The sequence below is a fragment of the Oncorhynchus kisutch genome, unplaced genomic scaffold (genome assembly GCF_002021735.2).
Source record: "Oncorhynchus kisutch isolate 150728-3 unplaced genomic scaffold, Okis_V2 scaffold1037, whole genome shotgun sequence".
Taxonomy (NCBI): domain Eukaryota; kingdom Metazoa; phylum Chordata; class Actinopteri; order Salmoniformes; family Salmonidae; genus Oncorhynchus; species Oncorhynchus kisutch.
In genome coordinates, this window is record NW_022262982.1 from 76,454 (window position 1) to 99,499 (window position 23,046).

Genomic DNA, 23,046 nt, shown 5'->3' on the forward strand with positions numbered 1-23,046 from the left:
GTAGTAAAGCTGGAAGTCAGTTTTAAAAGCTGTTACTGGTGTTAAAGATGGGGGGGATTATTGAGGAACGACCGCCACTTTACAAACAGAGTAGGGTAATTGAGATGCGCCTGAGAAAACGGAGTGGCACTATTTGCTGTGAAATCATCAAGTGTTCTTAATGTCTACCAAGCAACGTTTTTGGAGAACATACAATGTACTGTTCGATCAATTGCATGGCTGTCGAGCAACGATCACATTTTGAGTTAGCAATCTAGCTGATGTGTTTTGAGTTCCCACTTCCTCAGGTGGTGAATTATATAGCCTAGGCCAGTATTCACAAAAAAACTGCCAGACAAATTCATCTCTAAAGAGACTAAATAAATCTGATCATTCTGGATCCTATTTTATCATGTTGCACATTAAACTATCCATCATTCATTCCCTGAACATGTTAGAACATGTCTTGTGTTGTATTAATAATAGTGTTGTAGTAATAATAGTGTTGTAATAATAATAGTGTTGTATTAATAATAGTGTTGTATTAATAATAGTGTTGTAATAATAACAGTGTTGTTATATAGTATTGTAATAATAATAGTGTTGTATTAATAATAGTGTTTGTATTAATAACAGTGTTGTATTAATAATAGTGTTGTATTAATAATAGTGTTGTAATAATAATAGTGTTGTATTAATAATAGTGTTGTATTATAGTGTAATATAGTGTTGTAGTAATAATAGTGTTGTATTAATAATAGTGTTGTATTATAGTGTAATATAGTGTTGTTATAATAATAGTGTTGTAATAATAATAGTGTTGTATTAATAATAGTGTTGTATTAATAATAGTGTTGTATTATAGTGTAATATAGTGTTGTAGTAATAATAGTGTTGTATTATAGTGTAATATAGTGTTGTTATAATAATAGTGTTGTAATAATAATAGTGTTGTATTAATAATAGTGTTGTATTAATAATAGTGTTGTATTATAGTGTAATATAGTGTTGTAGTAATAATAGTGTTGTATTAATAATAGTGTTGTATTATAGTGTAATATAGTGTTGTATTAATAATAGTGTTGTATTAATAATAGTGTTGTAATAATAATAGTGTTGTAATATAGTGTTGTATTAATAATAGTGTTGTAATAATAACAGTGTTGTATTAATAATAGTGTTGTAATAATAACAGTGTTGTATTAATAATAGTGTTGTAATAATAACAGTGTTGTATTAATAATAGTGTTGTAATATAGTGTTGTAATATAGTGTTGTATTATAGTGTTGTATTAATAATAGTGTTGTAATATAGTGTTGTATTATAGTGTTGTATTATAGTGTTGTATTAATAATAGTGTTGTAGTAATAATAGTGTTGTAATATAGTGTTGTATTAATAATAGTGTTGTAATAATAATAGTGTTGTATTAATAATAGTGTTGTAATAATAATAGTGTTGTAATAATAATAGTGTTGTAATAATAATAGTGTTGTAATAATAATAGTGTTGTATTAATAATAGTGTTGTAATAATAATAGTGTTGTATTAATAATAGTGTTGTAATAATAATAGTGTTGTAATAATAATAGTGTTGTATTAAAATAGTGTTGTAATATAATAGTGTTGTTATAATAATAGTGTTGTAATAATAATAGTGTTGTAATAATAATAGTGTTGTTATAATAATAGTGTTGTATTAATAATAGTGTTGTATTAATAATAGTGTTGTAATAATAATAGTGTTGTATTAATAATAGTGTTGTAATAATAATAGTGTTATATAGTGTTGTATTAATAATAGTGTTGTTATAATAATAGTGTTGTAATAATAATAGTGTTGTATTAATAATAGTGTTGTAATAATAACAGTGTTGTATTAATAATAGTGTTGTAATAATAATAGTTTTGTATTAATAATAGTGTTGTATTATAGTGTAATATAGTGTTGTAGTAATAATAGTGTTGTAATAATAATAGTGTTGTATTATAGTGTAATATAGTGTTGTATTAATAATAGTGTTGTATTAATAATAGTGTTGTAATAATAACAGTGTTGTATTAATAATAGTGTTGTAGTAATAATAGTGTTGTAATAATAATAGTGTTGTAATAATAATAGTGTTGTAATAATAATAGTGTTGTAATAATAATAGTGTTGTAATATAGTGTTGTAATAATAATAGTGTTGTATTAATAATAGTGTTGTATTAATAATAGTGTTGTATTAATAATAGTGTTGTAATATAGTGTTGTATTAATAATAGTGTTGTATTATAGTGTAATATAGTGTTGTATTAATAATAGTGTTGTAATAATAATAGTGTTGTATTAATAATAGTGTTGTAATAATAATAGTGTTGTATTAATAATAGTGTTGTAATAATAATAGTGTTGTATTAATAATAGTGTTGTATTAATAATAGTGTTGTAATAATAACAGTGCTGTAATAATAACGGTGTTGTTATATAGTGTTGTTATAATAATAGTGTTGTTATAATAATAGTGTTGTAATAATAATAGTGTTGTAATATAGTGTTGTAATAATAATAGCGTTGTAATAATAATAGTGTTGTATTAATAATAGTGTTGTTGTAATAATAGTGTTGTATTAATAATAGTGTTGTAGTAATAATAGTGTTGTATTAATAATAGTGTTGTATTAATAATAGTGTTGTAGTAATAATAGTGTTGTATTAATAATAGTGTTGTAATATAGTGTTGTAATATAGTGTTGTAATATAGTGTTGTATTAATAATAGTGTTGTATTAATAATAGTGTTGTATTATAGTGTTGTATTAATAATAGTGTTGTATTGATGTATTAGTCGTTATTCAGCAAAATGGGTCAATTTATCGTGCTAACTTTTTGCCGATATCGCCAAGCTCTAACACTCACACGCTGGGAAGCGCACACACAGTCAGATGAGTCTGATTCAAGTTTGTGTGTGTGTGTGTGTGTGTGTAGGATCCAAAAGATTCCTCGTCTCCTGGTAGCAGCAGCTGATGGATATCTGTACCTCTATAACCTGGACCCACAGGAGGGGGGAGAGTGTACCCTGATGAAACAACACAGGTAACAAACACCCTGATGAAACAACACAGGTAACAAACACCCTGATGAAACAACACAGGTAACAAACACCCTGATGAAACAACACAGGTAGCACTGAAACAACACAGGTAACACACTGGTGAAACAACACAGGTAGCACTGAAACAACACAGGTAGCACTGAAACAACACAGGTAACACTGAAACAACACAGGTGGCACTGAAACAACACAAGTAACACACACTAGTGAAACAACACAGGTAACACACTGATGAAACAACACAGGTAACACTGAAACAACACAGGTAACACACTGATGAAACAACACAGGTAACACTGAAACAACACAGGTAACACACTGATGAAACAACACAGGTAACACACTGATGAAACAACACAGGTAACACACTGGTGAAACAACACAGGTAATACACCGATGAAACAACACAGGTAGCACTGAAACAACACAGGTAACACACCGATGAAACAACACAGGTAACACTGAAACAACACAGGTAACACACCGATGAAACAACACAGGTAACACTGAAACAACACAGGTAACACACTGATGAAACAACACAGGTAACACTGAAACAACACAGGTAACACACTGAAGAAACAACACAGGTAGCACTGAAACAACACAGGTAACACTGAAACAACACAGGTAACACACTGATGAAACAACACAGGTAACACACTGTAAGGAAGCTTCTGTTATCTGTATTGGTCCAGTTCTGTGTTGTCCAATGGGTCGTGGGCTCCATTCCTCAATGCCAGGGTCATGGTCTCCATTCCTCAATGCCAGGGTCCTGGGCTCCATTCCTCAATGCCAGGGTCCTGGGCTCCATTCCTCAATGCCAGGGTCCTGGGCTCCATTCCTCAATGCCAGGGTCCTGGGCTCCATTCCTCAATGCCAGGGTCCTGGGCTCCATTCCTCAATGCCAGGGTCGTGGGATCCATTCCTCAATGCCAGGGTCGTGAAATCCATTCCTCAATGCCATGGTCCTGGGCTCCATTCCTCAATGCCAGGGTCGTGGGCTCCATTCCTCAATGCCAGGGTCGTGGGCTCCATCCCTCAATGCCAGGGTCCTGTGCTCCATTCCTCGATGCCAGGGTCGTGGGCTCTATTCCTCAATGCCACGGTCGTAGGGTCCTGCGCTCCATTCCTCGATGCCAGGGTCGTGGGCTCCATTCCTCAATGCCAGGGTCGTGGGCTCCACTCCTCAATGCCAGGGTCGTGGGCTCCACTCCTCAATGCCAGGGTCGTGGGCTCCACTCCTCAATGCCAGGGTCGTGGGCTCCACTCCTCAATGCCAGGGTCGTGGGCTCCATTCCTCAATGCCAGGGTCGTGGAATCCATTCCTGCTCAGGCCACACATATGTACTCATTGAAAGTAGTTTGGATAAAAGTGTCTGTTAAATGGCATACAGTATATGAACTTAAATCATTCTGTGTTCCTCAGGTTAGACGGCAGTGCTGAGCCGCCCAATGAGATCCTGGAACAGGGGTCACATGACCGACCCCTTACTGCACAGACCTACAACACCGCTGGGATGAAAGGTACACACCCCCAGAGCGTCGTTAGTCAAATTGGCACCGGACGACCTGGGCCGGCAGGTAGCCTAGTGGTTAGAACGTTGGATCAGTAACCGAAAGGTTGCTGGATCAAATCCCTGAGAATGTCCTTCTGCCCTGAACAAAGCAGTTTCTTTATTTTTAATTTATTGAACCTTTATCACAAGCAGTTCGCTACACTCGCATTAACATCTGCTAACCATGTGACCATTAACATCTGCTAACCATGTGACCATTAACATCTGCTAACCATGTGACCATTAACATCTGCTAACCATGTGACCATTAACATCTGCTAACCATGTGACCATTAACATCTGCTAACCATGTGACCATTAACATCTGCTAACCATGTGGCCATTAACATCTGCTAACCATGTGACCATTACATTAACATCTGCTAACCATGTGACCATTAACATCTGCTAACCATGTGACCATTAACATCTGCTAACCATGTGACCATTAACATCTGCTAACCATGTGACCATTAACATCTGCTAACCATGTGACCATTAACATCTGCTAACCATGTGACCATTAACATCTGCTAATCATGTGACCATTAACATCTGCTACCCATGTGACCATTAACATCTGCTAACCATGTGACCATTAACATCTGCTAACCATGTGACCATTAACATCTGCTAACCATGTGACCATTAACATCTGCTAACCATGTGACCATTAACATCTGCTAACCATGTGACCATTAGCATCTGCTAACCATGTGACCATTAACATCTGCTAACCATGTGACCATTAACATCTGCTAACCATGTGACCATTAACATCTGCTAACCATGTGACCATTAGCATCTGCTAACCATGTGACCATTAACATCTGATAATCATGTGTATGTGACAACTACAATTTGATTTGATTTAACGAGACAAGTCAGAACACATTCTTCTTTACAATGATGGCCTACCAGGGAACAGTGGGTGCAGGGGTATATATATATATAACCTAAAGTTTTGAACAGGCTATATTGCAGCAATGACCAATAAGACTAGTACCTACCGTACCCAACAAATGACAGTGATAGGCTATTTCTTTTACAACAGGCCTACTCGTTTTTTATTGAACCTTTATTTAACCAGGAAGGTTATTGAGATTAAAATCTGTTTTTCAAGAGCGCCCTGGCCAAGATAGGCAGCACCAAGTCATTACAAAGAAACTACAGACAGACAACATGAAAAACTACAAGTAATCTAGTAAAAACCATTGAATTCACAAGAGTATAAAACAGCTAATTAAAAACACTGACAGGTCAGGGAATCAGCCTCAAAATCCTTCATCAGTGATTTAAAAACACTGACAGGTCAGGGAATCAGCCTCAAGATCCTTCATCAGCGATTTAAAAACACTGACAGGTCAGGGAATCAGTCTCAAGATCATTCATCAGTGATTTAAAAACATTGACAGGTCAGGGAATCAGCCTCAAGATCATTCATCAGCGATTTAAAAACACTGACAGGTCAGGGAATCAGCCTCAAGATCCTTCATCAGCGATTTAAAAACACTGACAGGTCAGGGAATCAGTCTCAAGATCATTCATCAGTGATTTAAAAACATTGACAGGTCAGGGAATCAGTCTCAAGATCATTCATCAGTGATTTAAAAACATTGACAGGTCAGGGAATCAGCCTCAAGATCATTCATCAGTGATTTAAAAACACTGACAGGTCAGGGAATCAGCCTCAAGATCATTCATCAGTGATTTAAAAACACTGACAGGTCAGGGAATCAGCCTCAAGATCATTCATCAGTGATTTAAAAACACTGACAGGTCAGGGAATCAGTCTCAAGATCATTCATCAGTGCTTTAAAAACACTGACAGGTCAGGGAATCAGTCTCAAGATCATTCATCAGTGCTTTAAAAACACTGACAGGTCAGGGAATCAGTCTCCAGATCATTCATCAGTGATTTAAAAACACTGACAGGTCAGGGAATCAGCCTCAAGATCATTCATCAGCGATTTAAAAACACTGACAGGTCAGGGAATCAGCCTCAAGATCATTCATCAGCGATTTAAAAACACTGACAGGTCAGGGAATCAGCCTCAAGATCATTCATCAGTGATTTAAAAACACTGACAGGTCAGGGAATCAGCCTCAAGATCATTCATCAGCGATTTAAAAACACTGACAGGTCAGGGAATCAGCCTCAAGATCCTTCATCAGCGATTTAAAAACATTGACAGGTCAGGGAATCAGCCTCAAGATCCTTCATCAGCGATTTAAAAACACCAATCAGGACAAGTTCTTCCAGTTTAAAAGTATTTTGTAAGGTGTTCCAAGACGATGGCGCAGAGGACATAAAAGCCCTTTTACCAAATTCAGTTCGGACATTTGGAACAGTTAGCAGGATAAAGTCCAGCGAACGAAGAGAGTACCCACCACATTTCTGAACAATAAAAATGCACAAATAAAAAGGTAGTAATTTTATTTTGTCAATAAAAGTATACCAGTGACTGAGCCTACGAGTGACTAGAGAAGGCCAGCCAACTCAGTGGTGCGTAAGGGTTTTGCAGTTTAAAATAAATCTCAAAGTGCCATGGTAAAGAGTGTCAATTGATCTCATATATAAAATATCCCCATAGTCTAGTAAAGGCATAAATGTAATAAGTGGAAGGTTCAGAGGTCTATTTCTTGCATTAGAAAACAACATTAGTTTAGTTTTGTCAGTATTGAGGATAAGCTTCAATTGACACAAGGTATGTTGAACAGTATAAAAAGCAGTTTGCATGTTCTGGGAAGCGTTTGTAAGAGACGAGGCACAACAGTAAATAACAGTATCATCAGCATAAAAATGAAGTTGTGCATTTTGGACATTTCTGTCTAAATCATTGATATAAATAGTGAATAAGAGGGGACCCAGTACAGAGCCTTGGGGCACACCTTTCAAGACAGACAATTTAACAGCCCATCGAATTGAGTGCACTGAGTTCTATCAGACAGATAGTTAGCAAACCATGCAACTGCATGCTCTGAAAGACCTACACTCGACAATCTCTGCCTCAGTATAGCATGATCAACTGTATCAAACGCCTTAGAGAGATCAATAAAAAGTGAGACACAGTGCTGTTTTTTGTTAAGGGCTTCAGTGATATAATTTACAACCTTCATGGCTGCTGTAATTGTGCTATGCTTCTTCCTGACGCCCGATTGGTACATTGATAAAATAGAGTTAGTAAATAAAAACTATTTTAGCTGTTCACTAACAAGGGTTTCAAGTATTTTCACCAGGGGTGACAGCTTTGAGATTGGCCTATACTTATTTAAAAGAGTTGGATCTCCCCCTTTTAAAAGTGGTAGGACAAATGCTGAGTTCCAGATCTTTGGAATTTCATTACATTCCAGGGTTAGATTGAACAGAGATGTAAGTGGTTCAGCTATGAAATCAGCTGCCAGATTTAAAAGGCAGGGATCAAGAAGATCAGGACCTGCAGGCTTTCAGGGCTTTATGTACCACCTGCACTGAGAATGGCTAAAAGTTTGACCAGCTCTCACTGGTTCATCCACACAGGGTTGTACAGAGACAGAGGACACTGAATCAAACAGTCTACCAGATGATACAAAGTGCTCATTGAAACAATTCAGCATTTCAGTTTTGTCATATATAGCAACAGTCCTTCAAAACACATGACGGTAATTCATTAACATTACTGTTACCAGACATCGACTTAATAGCCTTCTAAAACTTTCTAGGGTCATTCAGGTTATCAGTGGTAACAGACATCAAATATTCAGACATGGCCTAACCCATCGTTAGCTTAAACTGAATACGGATCATACAAAGAAAATGTCTCAACAGAATGAAACAAAACACATTTGCCTTTTTTTTTAAAGTAAAAAAATGCCATCCTACCTGAATGGTGAATTTCACAGTAGCCTGCATTTGGCCATGCTAACTCTTTTCTAATCTTTGTCCACTACAATATTAGAATGTGTCCATACATGGGCTCATACTCTCTGACTTAGATTTTACATCAATGAAAAAGGCCTCCATCAATCAACATTATCCTCGGCCAAGGCTCTTCTCTCCCTGTCCTCAGCAGCAGGCACATGATAAGGCAGCAAGCAAGGAGTGAGAGAATGGTGCTGAAGTGTGAAATCAGGGTGCATGATGGGTAGCCCCAGAGAATTTGGCCGGCTACGATTTTATTTATCGGCTTTTAATTTATTTCATCGGCCAAAAGCCGGCAATTACCGGCTAACAGAAAACGCTTATTGCGCGCTCCCTCAAACTGAGACATCTGTGGCATTCTGTTGTGTGGTAAAACCGCACATTTTAGAGTGACCTTTTATTGTCCCCAGCACAAGGTGCACCTGTGTTGTTTAGTCAGCTTCTTGATATGCCACACCTGTTAGGTGGATGGATTATCTTGGCGAAGGAGAAATGCTCACTAACAGGTAAACAAATTTGTGCACAAAATTATAGAGAAAGAAGCTTTTTGTGCCAATTCAGGACTAAAACAAATATGTGGAATGTCTGGTGGTCCCCGAGGAGAGGGTTGGGAAAGCAGCAGGGTATCCCTCCACTGGGTAGCAGCAGGGTATCCCTCCACTGGGTAGCAGCAGGGTATCCCTCCACTGGGTAGCAGCAGGGTATCCCTCCACTGGGTAGCAGCAGGGTATCCCTCCACTGGGTAGCAGCAGGGTATCCCTCCACTGGGTAGCATCAGGGTATCCCTCCACTGGGAGGCAGCAGGGTATCCCTCCACTGGGTAGCAGCAGGGTATCCCTCCACTGGGTAGAAGCAGGGTATCCCACCACTGGGTAGCAGAAGGGTATCCCTCCCCTTGGTCTGGTAGCAGCAGGGTATCCCTCCACTGGGTAGCAGCAGGGTATCCCTCCACTGGGTCTGAGTAGCAGCAGGGTATCCCTCCACTTGGTCTGGTAGCAGCAGGGTATCCCACCACTTGGTCTGCTAGCAGCAGGGAATCCCTCCACTGGGTAGCAGCAGGGTATCCCCCCACTTGGTCTTGGTAGCAGAAGGGTATCCCACCACTTGGTCTGGTATCCCTCCACTTGGTCTGGTAGCAGCAGGGTATCCCTCCACTGGATAGCAGCAGGGTATCCCACCACTTGGTCTGGTAGAAGCAGGGTATCCCACCACTTGGTCTGGTAGCAGCAGGGTATCCCACCACGTGGTCTTGGTAGCAGAAGGGTATCCCACCACTTGGTTTGGTAGCAGCAGGGTTTCCCTCCACTGGGTAGCAGCAGGGTATCCCTCCACTGGGTAGCAGCAGGGTATCCCACCACTTGGTCTGGTAGCAGCAGGGTATCCCACCACTTGGTCTGGTAGCAGCAGGGTATCCCACCACTTGGTCTGGTAGCAGCAGGGTATCCCACCACGTGGTCTTGGTAGCAGAAGGGTATCCCTCCACTTGGTCTGGTAGCAGCAGGGTATCCCTCCACTGGGTAGCAGCAGGGTATCCCACCACTTGGTCTGGTAGCAGCAGGGTATCCATCCACTTGGTCTTGGTAGCAGCAGGGTATCCCTCCACTGGGTAGCAGCAGGGTATCCCTCCACTTGGTCTGGTAGCAGCAGGGTATCCCTCCACTGGGTAGCAGCAGGGTATCCCCCCACTTGGTCTGGGTAGAAGCAGGGTATCCCACCACTTGGTCTGGTAGCAGCAGGGTATCCCTCTACTTGGTGTGGTAGATGCAGGGTATCCCACCACTTGGTCTGGTAGCAGCAGGGTATCCCTCCACTTGGTGTGGTTGCAGCAGGGTATCCCACCACCTGGTGTGGTTGCAGCAGGGTATCCAACCACTTGGTCTGGGTAGCAGCAGGGTATCCCACCACTTGGTGTGGTTGCAGCAGGGTATCCCACCACTTGGTCTGGGTAGCAGCAGGGTATCCCCCCACTTGGTGTGGTTGCAGCAGGGTATCCCACCACTTGGTCTGGGTAGTAGGAGGGTATCCCACCACTTGGTGTGGTTGCAGCAGGGTTTCCCTCCACCTGGTGTGGTTGCAGCAGGGTATCCCCCCACTTGGTGTGGTTGCAGCAGGGTATCCCACCACCTGGTGTGGTTGCAGCAGGGTATCCCACCACTTGGTCTGGGTAGCAGCAGGGTATCCCACCACTTGGTGTGGTTGCAGCAGGGTATCCCACCACTTGGTCTGGGTAGCAGCAGGGTATCCCACCACTTGGTCTGGGTAGCAGCAGGGTATCCCCCCACTTGGTGTGGTTGCAGCAGGGTATCCCCCCACTGGGTAGCAGCAGGGTATCCCTCCACTTGGTCTGGTAGCAGAAGGGTATCCCTCCACTTGGTCTGGGTAGAAGCAGTGTATCCCTACACTGGGTAGCAGCAGGGTATCCCCCCACTTGGTGTGGTAGCAGAAGGGTATCCCTCCACTTGGTCTGGGTAGAAGCAGGGTATCCCTACACTGGGTAGCAGCAGGGTATCCCTCCACTTGGTCTGGTAGCAGAAGGGTATCCCTCCACTTGGTCTGGGTAGAAGCAGGGTATCCCTACACTGGGTAGCAGCAGGGTATCCCTCCACTTGGTCTGGTAGCAGCAGGGTATCCCTCCACTGGGTAGCAGCAGGGTATCCCTCCACTTGGTCTGGTAGCAGCAGGGTATCCCCCCACTTGGTCTGGTGGGATACCCTGACTCCTGACCTCTAACCCATGTCCTCTCCTCAGGTTACTGTGAGGAGGCGGGTGCAGTGGGAGGGGCGGGACTAGAGGATGACCTCAGCGATCTGCGATTGGACGATGAGAATGAAGAGCAGCCGCCACTCATCCTGGAGACGGACTGACTGACAGCTACAGCAACCAATCAGAGAGCCCCTCTGGTGTTGCTTGGAACATGTAACATGGAGGGTGGGATTAAAAACTCTCAGTGTTCAACAGCGCCTCTGTCTGTCTGTGGATGTATACATGTTTCTCCCTCCCTCTGTCTCCCTCCCTCCCCCTCTGTCTCCCTCCCTCCCCCTCTGTCTCCCTCCCTCCCTCTGTCCACCTGTGCAGGTGACTCTTTAGCTTTGCATGTACATGTGCCAAGACCAGAACGCTACGCAACGCTCTAACAAGGACCTCTGAAGTGTGTGTGTGTGTGGGTGGGTGGGCTGAGCTGTAAATGTGTGTGCTGGGCATGTACATTAGCATACGTTAGCTTCCCAGTCGCTCACTGGCTACCCAATCAGATGAAGGCTCAGTGGACAAGCCTTGCCCCTTCTCGCTGAGGCCTTCAGACATTGGCAGATGAAATTGATTGACAGATCAGTCAGACCAGTGTCTGATTGGGCGAGGAATTTAATCCATAGAGATAGAGGACTCATCATGTATATCACCTGTTTTACCATGGACATTGCCATCATCCACCATTTTAAAGTAGTCAACTGGGTGGGGATTACTATGGGTTGTAACTTCAATGGTGCTGTCACAGACTCTAATAGCACAGATACAAAGATGATTCCTCTATCTACCTCTATGGTGTAACCAGGGATGTAGCTAGGGGTGAGTGATGTTTAGCCAATAGAGGCCTACATTCCTGGAGGTGATGTCTGATTTGATTGGTCAGAAACTACATGTAGTGACATCATCAAGGCGGGGCATGTCCACTGGGTCTCGTCAGACACATGCCTTCCCATGATCCTCTGGGGTGAGGCGGAGCGGCTGGACGGACGGGTTCACATGATCAGACATTTTCTAATGATTCATGATTTTGTATAAAATGTGAAACGGTGTTGATTGGGAAATAAATAAAGTCCATGTTGATGTAACAGACATGTTTCTGTGTCCTTCATGTTGATGTAACAGACATGTTTCTGTGTCCTTCATGTTAATGTAACAGACATGTATCTGTGTCCTTCATGTTGATGTAACAGACATGTTTCTGTGTCCTTCATGTTGATGTAACAGACATGTTTCTGTGTCCTTCATGTTGATGTAACAGACATGTTTCTGTGTCCTTCATGTTGATGTAACAGACATGTTTCTGTGTCCTTCATGTTGATGTAACAGACATGTTTCTGTGTCCTTCATGTTGATGTAACAGACATGTTTCTGTGTCCTTCATGTTGATGTAACAGACATGTTTCTGTGTCCTACATGTTAATGTAACAGACATGTTTCTGTGTCCTTCATGTTGATGTAACAGACATGTTTCTGTGTCCTTCATGTTGATGTAACAGACATGTTTCTGTGTCCTTCATGTTGATGTAACAGACATGTTTCTGTGTCCTTCATGTTGATGTAACAGACATGTTTCTGTGTCCTTCATGTTGATGTAACAGACATGTTTCTGTGTCCTTCATGTTGATGTAACAGACATGTTTCTGTGTCCTTCATGTTGATGTAACAGACATGTTTCTGTGTCCTTCATGTTGATGTAACAGACATGTTTCTGTGTCCTTCATGTTGATGTAACAGACATGTTTCTGTGTCCTTCATGTTGATGTAACAGACATGTTTCTGTGTCCTTCATGTTGATGTAACAGACATGTTTCTGTGTCCTTCATGTTGATGTAACAGACATGTTTCTGTGTCCTTCATGTTGATGTAACAGACATGTTTCTGTGTCCTTCATGTTGATGTAACAGACATGTTTCTGTGTCCTTCATGTTAATGTAACAGACATGTTTCTGTGTCCTTCATGTTGATGTAACAGACATGTTTCTGTGTCCTTCATGTTGATGTAACAGACATGTTTCTGTGTCCTTCATGTTGATGTAACAGACATGTTTCTGTGTCCTTCATGTTGATGTAACAGACATGTTTCTGTGTCCTTCATGTTGATGTAACAGACATGTTTCTGTGTCCTTCATGTTGATGTCCTTTCTCTCTCTATAAGAGGACTCAAAACAAACTACAATGCATCCAAGGTGTTTTGTAGAGTCACAAGCTTGATGTTGGAATTTTGGAATTGGAAAAAAAAAAAAACGTGGAATTTTCCTAAGCCCCTCTTTGTGGCACCTGACCACACGACTGAACAGTAGTCCAGGGGTGACAAAACTAGGGCCTGTAGGACCTGCCTTGTTGATAGGGCTGTTAAGATGTCAGAGTAGCGCTTTATTATGGACAGACGTCTCCCCATCTTAGCTACTGTTGTATCAACATGTTTTGACCATGACAGTTTACAATCCAGGGTTACTCCAAGCAGTTTAGTCACCTCCACTTGCTCTATTTCCACATTATTCATACAAGAGTTAGTTTAGTTGAGGTTTAGGGTTTAGTAATGATTTGTCCCAAATACAATGCTTTTAGTTTTGGAAGTATTTAGGACTAACATGTCTTGCCACCCATTCTGAAACTGACTGCAGCTCTTTAAGGGTTGCAGTCATTTCAGTTGCTGAGGTAGCTGACGTGTATAGTGTTGTGTCTTCCACATACATAGACACACTGGCTTTACTCAAAGCCAGTGGCATGTCATTAGTAAAGATTGAAAAAAGTAAGGGGCCTAGACAGCTGCCATGGGGAATTCCTATTTCTACCAGTAAGGGGCCTAGACAGCTGCCCTGGGGAATTCCTATTTCTACCAGTAAGGGGCCTAGACAGCTGCCCTGGGGAATTCCTAATTCTACCTGGATTATGTTGGGAGAGGCTTCCATTAGAAAACACCCTCTGTTTTCTGTTAGACAGGTAACTCTTGATCCACAGTATAGCAGGGGATGTAAGGTCAAAACACAGACGTTTTCCAGCAGCAGATGATGCTCTATCGTGTCAAAAGCTTCACCGAAGTCTAACAAAGCAGCTTTTTATTATCAATTTCTGAAAATCTATTGTTAATTTGTTTACTGTGAAATAGCTAGTATCAAACTTTACTGTGGCCGGGCTCGTAGAAGCACAGTGATTTGAGCTATCGATTGGCCAGCGCAGTAGGCACACTCCATTAAAGCCACAGATTTGCTGGTCCGCCAGACAGGTGGAGTTTGTATTTCCAGACAATTGAAATGGTCGATAACGGGAACAGGGCTTCTGAATCAAGTGCACCTACCGCCAACAGGGCTTCTGAATCAAGTGCGCCTACCTCCAACAGGGCTTCTGAATCAAGTGCACCTACCTCCAACAGGGCTTCTGAATTAAGTGCACCTACCTCCAACAGGGCTTCTGAATCAAGTGCACCTACCTCCAACAGGGCTTCTGAATCAAGTGCATCTACCGCCAACAGGGCTTCTGAATCAAGTGCACCTACCTCCAACAGGGCTTCTGAATCAAGTCCACCTACCGCCAACAGGGCTTCTGAATCAAGTGCACCTACCGCCAACCGGGCTTCTGAATTTTACATTTTTTATTTATCCGTTATTTTACCAGGTAAGTTGACTGAGAACACGTTCTCATTTGCAGCAACGACCTGGGGAATAGTTACAGGGGAGAGGAGGGGGATGAATGAGCCAATTGTAAACGGGGGATTATTAGGTGACTGATGGTTTGAGGGCCAGATTGGGAATTAGCCAGGACACCGGGGTTAACACCCCTACTCTTGCGATAATTGCCATGGGATCTTTAATGACCTCAGAGAGTCAGGACACCCGTTTAACGTCCCATCCGAAAGACGGCACCCTACACAGGGCCCTGGGGCATTGGGATATTTGTTTAGACCAGAGGAAAAAGTGCCTCCTACTGGCCCTCCAACACCACTTCCAGCAGCATCTGGCCTCCCATTCAGGAACTGACCAGGACCAACCCTGCTTAGCTTCAGAAGCAAGCCAGCAGCGGTATGCAGAGTGGTATACTGCTGGAATCAAGTGCACCTACCACCAACAGGGCTTCCCCTATACCCTATCTATACCAAACACAACCTAATGCATTCACTCCCCCTATACCCTATCTATACCTAATGCATTCACTCCCCCTATACCCTATCTATACCTAATGCATTCACTCCCCCTATACCCTATCTATACCTAATGCATTCACTCCCCCTATACCCTATCTATACCTAATGCATTCACTCCCCCTATACCCTATCTACCTAATGCTACTCCCCTATACCCTATCTATACCTAATGGCATTCACTCCCCCTATACCCTATCTATACCTAATGCATTCACTCCCCCTATACCCTATCTATACCTAATGCATTCACTCCCCCTATACCCTTTCTATACCTAATGCATTCACTCCCCCTATACCCTATCTATACCTAATGCATTCACTCCCCTTATACCCTATCTATACCAAACACAAACCTAATGCATTCACTCCCCCTATACCCTACCTATACCTAATGCATTCACTCCCCTATACCCTATCTATACCTAATGCATTCACTCCCCTTATACCCTATCTATACCAAACACAACCTAATGCATTCACTCCCCCTGTACCCTACCTATACCTAATGCATTAACTCCCCCTATACCCTATCTATACTAAACACACCTAATGGCATTCACTCCCCCTATACCCTATCTATACCTAATGCATTCACTCCCCTTATACCCTATCTATACTAAACACAACCTAATGCATTCACTCCCCCTATACCCTACCTATACCTAATGCATTCACTCCCCCTATACCTATCTATACCTAATGCATCACTCCCCCTTATACCATATCTATACCCAACACAACCTAATGCATTCACTCCCCCTATACCCTACCTATACCTAATGCATTCACTCCCCCTATACCCTATCTATAACTAATGCATTCACTCCCCCTATACCCTATCTATACCTATTGCATTCACTCCCCTATACCCTATCTATACCTAATGCATTCACTCCCCCTATACCCTATCTATACCTAATGCATTCACTCCCCCTATACCCTACCTATACTAATGCATTCACTCCCCCTATTACCCTATCTATACCTAATGCATTCACTCCCCTATACCTATCTATACCTAATGCATTCACTCCCCCTATACCTCTCTATAACCTAATGCATTCATCACCCTATACCCTATCTATACCCTAATGCATTCACTCCACCCTATACCCTATCTATACCTCATGCAATTCACTCCCCCTCTACCCTAATGCTACCTAATGCATTCACTCCCCCTATACCCTATCTATACTAAGCATTCACTCCCCCTATACCCTATCTATACCTAATGCATTCACTCCCCCTATACCTATCTATACCTGAATGGCATTCACTCCCCTATACCCTTTCTATACCTAATGCATTCACTCCCCCTATACCTTTCTTACTAATCATTCACTCCCTAATACCCTCAATCCCCCTACCATACCCTATCCTAATGCCAACTTTCACTCCCCCTATACCCTATCTAATCACCTATATGCCCATTTCACTCCCCCTATACCCTATCCTATACCCTAATGCATTCACTTCCCCCTATACCCTAGCTATAACCTAATGGCCATCTCACTCCCCCTATACCCTATCTATACCGTAATGCATTCACATTCACCCTATCACCCTAATCTATACCTATGCAGTCACTGCCCCCTATACCCTATCTATACCTAATGCATTCACTCCCCCTATACCCTATCTATACCTATGCATTCACTCCCCCTATACCCTATCTATACCTAATGCATTAGGTCCTGAGTAGGGTATAGGGGGAGTGAATGCATTAGTATAGATAGGGTATATGGGGAGTGAATGCATTAGGTAAGATAGGGTATAGGGGGAGTGAATGCATAGGTATAGATAGGTATAGGTAGTGAATCATTAGGTATAGAAGAGGGTATAGGGGGAGTGAATGCATTAAGGTATAGATAGGGTATAGGGAGTGAATGCATTAGGTATAGATAGTATAGGGGGAGTGAAGTGCATTAGGTATAGATAGGTATAGGGGGAGTGAAATGCATTAGGTATAGATAGGGTATTAGGGGGAGTGAATGCATTAGTTGTGTTGGGTATAGATAGGGTATAGGGGGAGTGAAATGCATTAGGTATAGAAAGGGATAGGGGGAGTGAATGCATTAGGTATAGAAAGGGTATAGGGGAGTGAATGCATTAGGTATAGATAGGTATAGGGGGAGTGAATGCATTAGGTATAGATAGGGTATAGGGGGAGTGAATGCATTAGGTTAGAATAGGGTATAGGTGAGTGAATGCATTAGGTATAGATAGGGTATAGGGTGAGTGAATGCATTAGGTATAGAGAGGGTATAGGGGAGTGAATGCATTAGGTATAGATAGGGTATAGGGGGAGTGAATGCATTAGATAGATATAGGGTTAGGGGGAGTGAATGCATTAGGTATAGGTAGGTATAGGGGGTGAATGCATTAGGTATAGATAGGGTATAGGGGAGTGATGCATTAGGTATAGATAGGGTATAGGGGAGTGAATGCAATAGGTATAGACGGGTATAGGGGGAGTGAATGCATTAGTTAGATAGGGTATAGGGGAGTGAATGCATTAGGTATAGGTAGGGTATAGGGGGAGTGAATGCATTAGGTTGTGTTTGGTATAGATATGGTATAAGGGAGTGAATGCATTAGGTATAGATAGGTATAGGGGGAGTGAATGCATTAGGTATACGGTAGGGTATAGGGGGAGTGAATGCATTAGGTTGTGTTTAGTATAGATAGGGTATAAGGGGAGTGATGCATAGGTATAGATAGGGTATAGGGGAGTGAATGCATTAGGTTGTGTTTAGTATAGATAGGGTATAGGGGGAGTTAATGCATTAGGTATAGGTAGGGTACAGGGGGAGTGAATGCATTAGGTTGTGTTGGTATGATAGGGTATAAGGGGAGTGAATGCATTAGGTATAGATAGGGTATAGGGGGAGTGAATGCATTAGGTATAGGTAGGGTATAGGGGGAGTGAATGCATTAGGTTGTGTTTGGTATAGATAGGGTATAAGGGGAGTGAATGCATTAGGTATAGATAGGGTATAGGGGGAGTGAATGCATTAGGTATAGAAAGGGTATAGGGGGAGTGAATGCATTAGGTATAGATAGGGTATAGGGGGAGTGAATGCATTAGGTATAGATAGGGTATAGGGGGAGTGAATGCATTAGGTATAGATAGGGTTAGGGGGAGTGAATGCATTAGGTTAGATAGGGTATAGGGGAGTGAATGCATTAGGTATAGATAGGGTATAGGGGAGTGAATGCATTAGTATTAGATAGGGTATAGGGAGAGTGAATGCATTAGGTATAGATAGGGTATAGGGGGAGTGAATGCATTAGGTATAGATAGGGTATAGGGGGAGTGAATGCATTAGTTGTGTTTGGTATAGATAGGGTATAGGGAAGCCCTGTTGGTGGTAGGTGCACTTGATTCCAGCAGTATACCACTCTGCATACCGCTGCTGGCTTGCTTCTGAAGCTAAGGCAGGGTTGGTCCTGGTCAGTTCCTGAATGGGAGGCCAGATGCTGCTGGAAGTGGTGTTGGAGGGCCAGTAGGAGGCACTTTTTCTCTGGTCTAAACAAATATCCAATGCCCCAGGGCCCTGTGTAGGGTGCCGTCTTTCGGATGGGACGTTAAACGGGTGTCCTGACTCTCTGAGGTCATTAAAGATCCCATGGCAATTATCGCAAGAGTAGGGGGTGTTAACCCCGGTGTCCTGGCTAAATTCCCAATCTGGCCCTCAAACCATCAAGTCACCTAATAATCCCCCGTTTACAATTGGCTCATTCATCCCCTCCTCTCCCCTGTAACTATTCCCCAGTCGTTGCTGCAAAGGAAACGTGTTCTCAGTCAACTTACTGGTAAAATAACGGATAAATAAAAAATGTAAAATTCAGAGCCGGTTGGCGGTAGGTGCACTTGATTCAGAAGCCCTGTGGCGGTAGTGGACTTGATTCAGAAAGCCCTGTTGGAGGTAGGTGCACTTGATTCAGAAGCCCTGTTGGCGGTAGATGCACTTGATTCAGAAGCCCTGTTGGAGGTAGGTGCACTTGATTCAGAAGCCCTGTTGGAGGTAGGTGCACTTAATTCAGAAGCCCTGTTGGAGGTAGGTGCACTTGATTCAGAAGCCCTGTTGGAGGTAGGCGCACTTGATTCAGAAGCCCTGTGGCGGTAGGTGCACTTGATTCAGAAGCCCTGTTCCCGTTATCGACCATTTCATTGTCTGGAAATACAAACTCCACCTGTCTGGCGGACCAGCAAATCTGTGGCTGTTAATGGAGTGTGCCTACTGCGCTGGCAATCGATAGCTCAAATCACTGTGCTTCTACGAGCCCGGCCCACAGTAAAGTTTGATTACTAGCTATTTCACAGTAAACAAATTAACAAGTGATTTTCAGAAATTGATAATAAAAAGCTGCTTTGTTAGACTTCGGTGAAGCTTTTGACACGATAGAGCATCATCTGCTGCTGGAAACGTCTGTGTTTTGACCTTACATCCCCTGCTATACTGTGGATCAAGAGTTACCTGTCTAACAGAAAACAGAGGGTGTTTTCTAATGGAAGCCTCTCCCACTAATCCAGGTAGAATTAGGAATTCCCCAGGGCAGCTGTCTAGGCCCCTTACTGGTAGAAATAGAAATTCCCCAGGGCAGCTGTCTAGGCCCTTACTGGGTAGAAATAGAATTCCCCATGGCAGCTGTCTAGGCCCCTTACTTTTTTCAATCTTTACTAATGACATCCACTGGCTTTGAGTAAAGCCAGTGTGTCTATGTATGTGGAAGACACAACACTATACACGTCAGCTACCTCAGCAACGAAATGACTGCAACCCTTTAAAGAGCTGCAGTCAGTTTCAGAATGGGTGGCAAGACATGTTAGTCCTAAATACTTCCAAAACTAAAAGCATTGTATTTGGGACAATCATTACTAAACCCTAAACCTCAACTAAACTAAACTCTTGTATGAATAATGTGGAAATAGAGCAAGTGGAGGTGACTAAACTGCTTGGAGTAACCTGGATTGTAAACTTCATGGTCAAAACATGTTGATACAACAGTAGCTAAGATGGGGAGACGTCTGTCCATAATAAAGCGCTACTCTGACATCTTAACAGCCCTATCAACAAGGCAGGTCCTACAGGCCCTAGTTTTGTCACCCCTGGACTACTGTTCAGTCGTGTGGTCAGGTGCCACAAAGAGGGGCTTAGGAAAATTCACGTTTTTTTTTTTTCCAATTCCAAAATTCCAACATCAAGCTTGTGACTCTACAAAACACCTTGGATGCATTGTAGTTTGTTTTGAGTCCTCTTATAGAGAGAGAAAGGACATCAACATGAAGGACACAGAAACATGTCTGTTACATCAACATGAAGGACACAGAAAATGTCTGTTACATCAACATGAAGAACACAGAAACATGTCTGTTACATCAACATGAAGGACACAGAAACATGTCTGTTACATCAACATGAAGGACACAGAAACATGTCTGTTACATCAACATGAAGGACACAGAAACACATGTCTGTTACATAAACATGAAGGACACAGAAACATGTCTGTTACATCAACATGAAGGACACAGAAACATGTCTGTTACATCAACATGAGGACACAGAAACATGTCTGTTACATCAACATGAAGGACACAGAAACATGTCTGTTACATCAACATGAAGGACACAGAAACATGTCTGTTACATCAACATGAAGGACACAGAAACATGTCTGTTACATCAACATGAAGGACACAGAACATGTCTGTTACATCAACATGAAGGACACAGAAACATGTCTGTTACATCAACATGAAGGACACAGAACATGTCTGTTACATCAACATGAAGGACACAGAAACATGTCTGTTACATCAACATGAAGGACACAGAACATGTCGTTACATCAACATGAAGGACACAGAAAACATGTCTGTTACATCAACATGAAGGACACAGAAACATGTCTGTTACATCAACATGAAGGACACAGAAACATGTCTGTTACATCAACATGAAGGACACAGAAACATGTCTGTTACATTAACATGTAGGACACAGAAACATGTCTGTTACATCAACATGAAGGACACAGAAACATGTCTGTTACATCAACATGAAGGACACAGAAACATGTCTGTTACATCAACATGAAGGACACAGAAACATGTCTGTTACATCAACATGAAGGACACAGAAACATGTCTGTTACATCAACATGAAGGACACAGAAACATGTCTGTTACAAATCAACATGAAGGACACAGAAACATGTCTGTTACATCAACATGAAGGGACACAGATACATGTCTGTTACATTAACATGAAGGACACAGAAACATGTCTGTTACATCAACATGAAGGACACAGAAACATGTCTGTTACATCAACATGGACTTTAATGTATTTCCCATCAACAGCCGTTTCACATTTTATACAAAATCATGAATCATTAGAAAATGTCTGATCATGTGAACCCGTCCGTGCCAGCCGCTCCGCCTCACCCCAGAGGATCATGGGAAGGCATGTGTCTGACGAGACCCAGTGGACATGCCCCGCCCTTGATGATGTCACTACATGTAGTTTCTGACCAATCAAATCAGACATCACCTCCAGGAATGTAGGCCTCTATTGGCTAAACATCACTCACCCCTAGCTACATCCCTGGGTTACACCATAGAGGTAGATAGAGGAATCATCCTTTGTATCTGTGCTATTAGAGTCTGTGACAGCACCATTGAAGTTACAACCCATAGTAATCCCCACCCAGTTGACTACTTTAAAATGGTGGATGATGGGCAATGTCCATGGTAAAACAGGTGATATACATGAGGAGTCCTCTATCTCTATGGATAAATTCCTCGCCATCAGACACTGGTCTGACTGATCTGTCAATCAATTTCACTTGCCAATGTCTGAAGGCCTCAGCGAAGAGGGGCAAGGCTTGTCCACTGAGCCTTCATCTGATTGGTAGCCAGTGAGCGACTGGGGAAGCTAACGTATGCTAATGTACATGCCCAGCACACACATTTACAGCTCAGCCCACCACCGCACACACACACACTTCAGAGGTCCTTGTTAGAGCGTTGCGTAGCGTTCTGGTCTTGGCACATGTACATGCAAAGCTAAAGAGTCACCTGCACAGGTGGACAGAGGGAGGGAGGGAGACAGAGGGGGAGGGAGGAGACAGAGGGGGAGGGAGGGAACAGAGGGAGGGAAACATGTATACATCCACAGACAGACAGAGGCGCTGTTGAACACTGAGAGTTTTTAATCCCACCCTCCATGTTACATGTTCCAAGCAACACCAAGGGGCTCTCTGATTGGTTGCTGTAGCTGTCAGTCAGTCCGTCTCCAGGATGAGTGGCGGCTGCTCTTCATTTCTCATCGTCCAATCGCAGATCGCTGAGGTCATCCTCTAGTCCCGCCCCTCCCACTGCACCCGCCTCCTCACAGTAACTGAGGAGAGGACATGGGTTAGAGGTCAGGAGTCGGGTATCCCACCAGACCAAGTGGGGGGATACCCTGCTGCTACCAGACCAAGTGGAGGATACCCTGCTGCTACCTCAGTGGAGGGATACCTGCTGTACAGACAAGTGGAGGGATACCCTGCTGCTACCCAGTGTAGGGATATCCCTGCTTCTACCCAGACCAAGTGGAGGGATACCCTTCTGC

General features: G+C 42.6%; 1 protein-coding gene across 2 annotated transcripts in view; it reads left to right on the forward strand.

Annotated features, from left to right (window-relative positions):
- wipi2 (WD repeat domain, phosphoinositide interacting 2) overlaps positions 1–12,367 on the forward strand; it is a 28,991-nt gene extending 16,624 nt beyond the window's left edge. For both annotated transcript variants that reach the window (XM_031817459.1, XM_031817460.1), the window contains 3 exons: positions 2,949–3,056; positions 4,505–4,602; positions 11,284–12,367. In XM_031817459.1, coding sequence (XP_031673319.1) covers positions 2,949–3,056; positions 4,505–4,602; positions 11,284–11,399 — 322 coding nt within the window. In that variant the 3' untranslated portion in view covers positions 11,400–12,367. The remainder of the gene's footprint in view (positions 1–2,948; positions 3,057–4,504; positions 4,603–11,283) is intronic.
- The last annotated feature ends 10,679 nt before the right edge of the window (positions 12,368–23,046 follow it).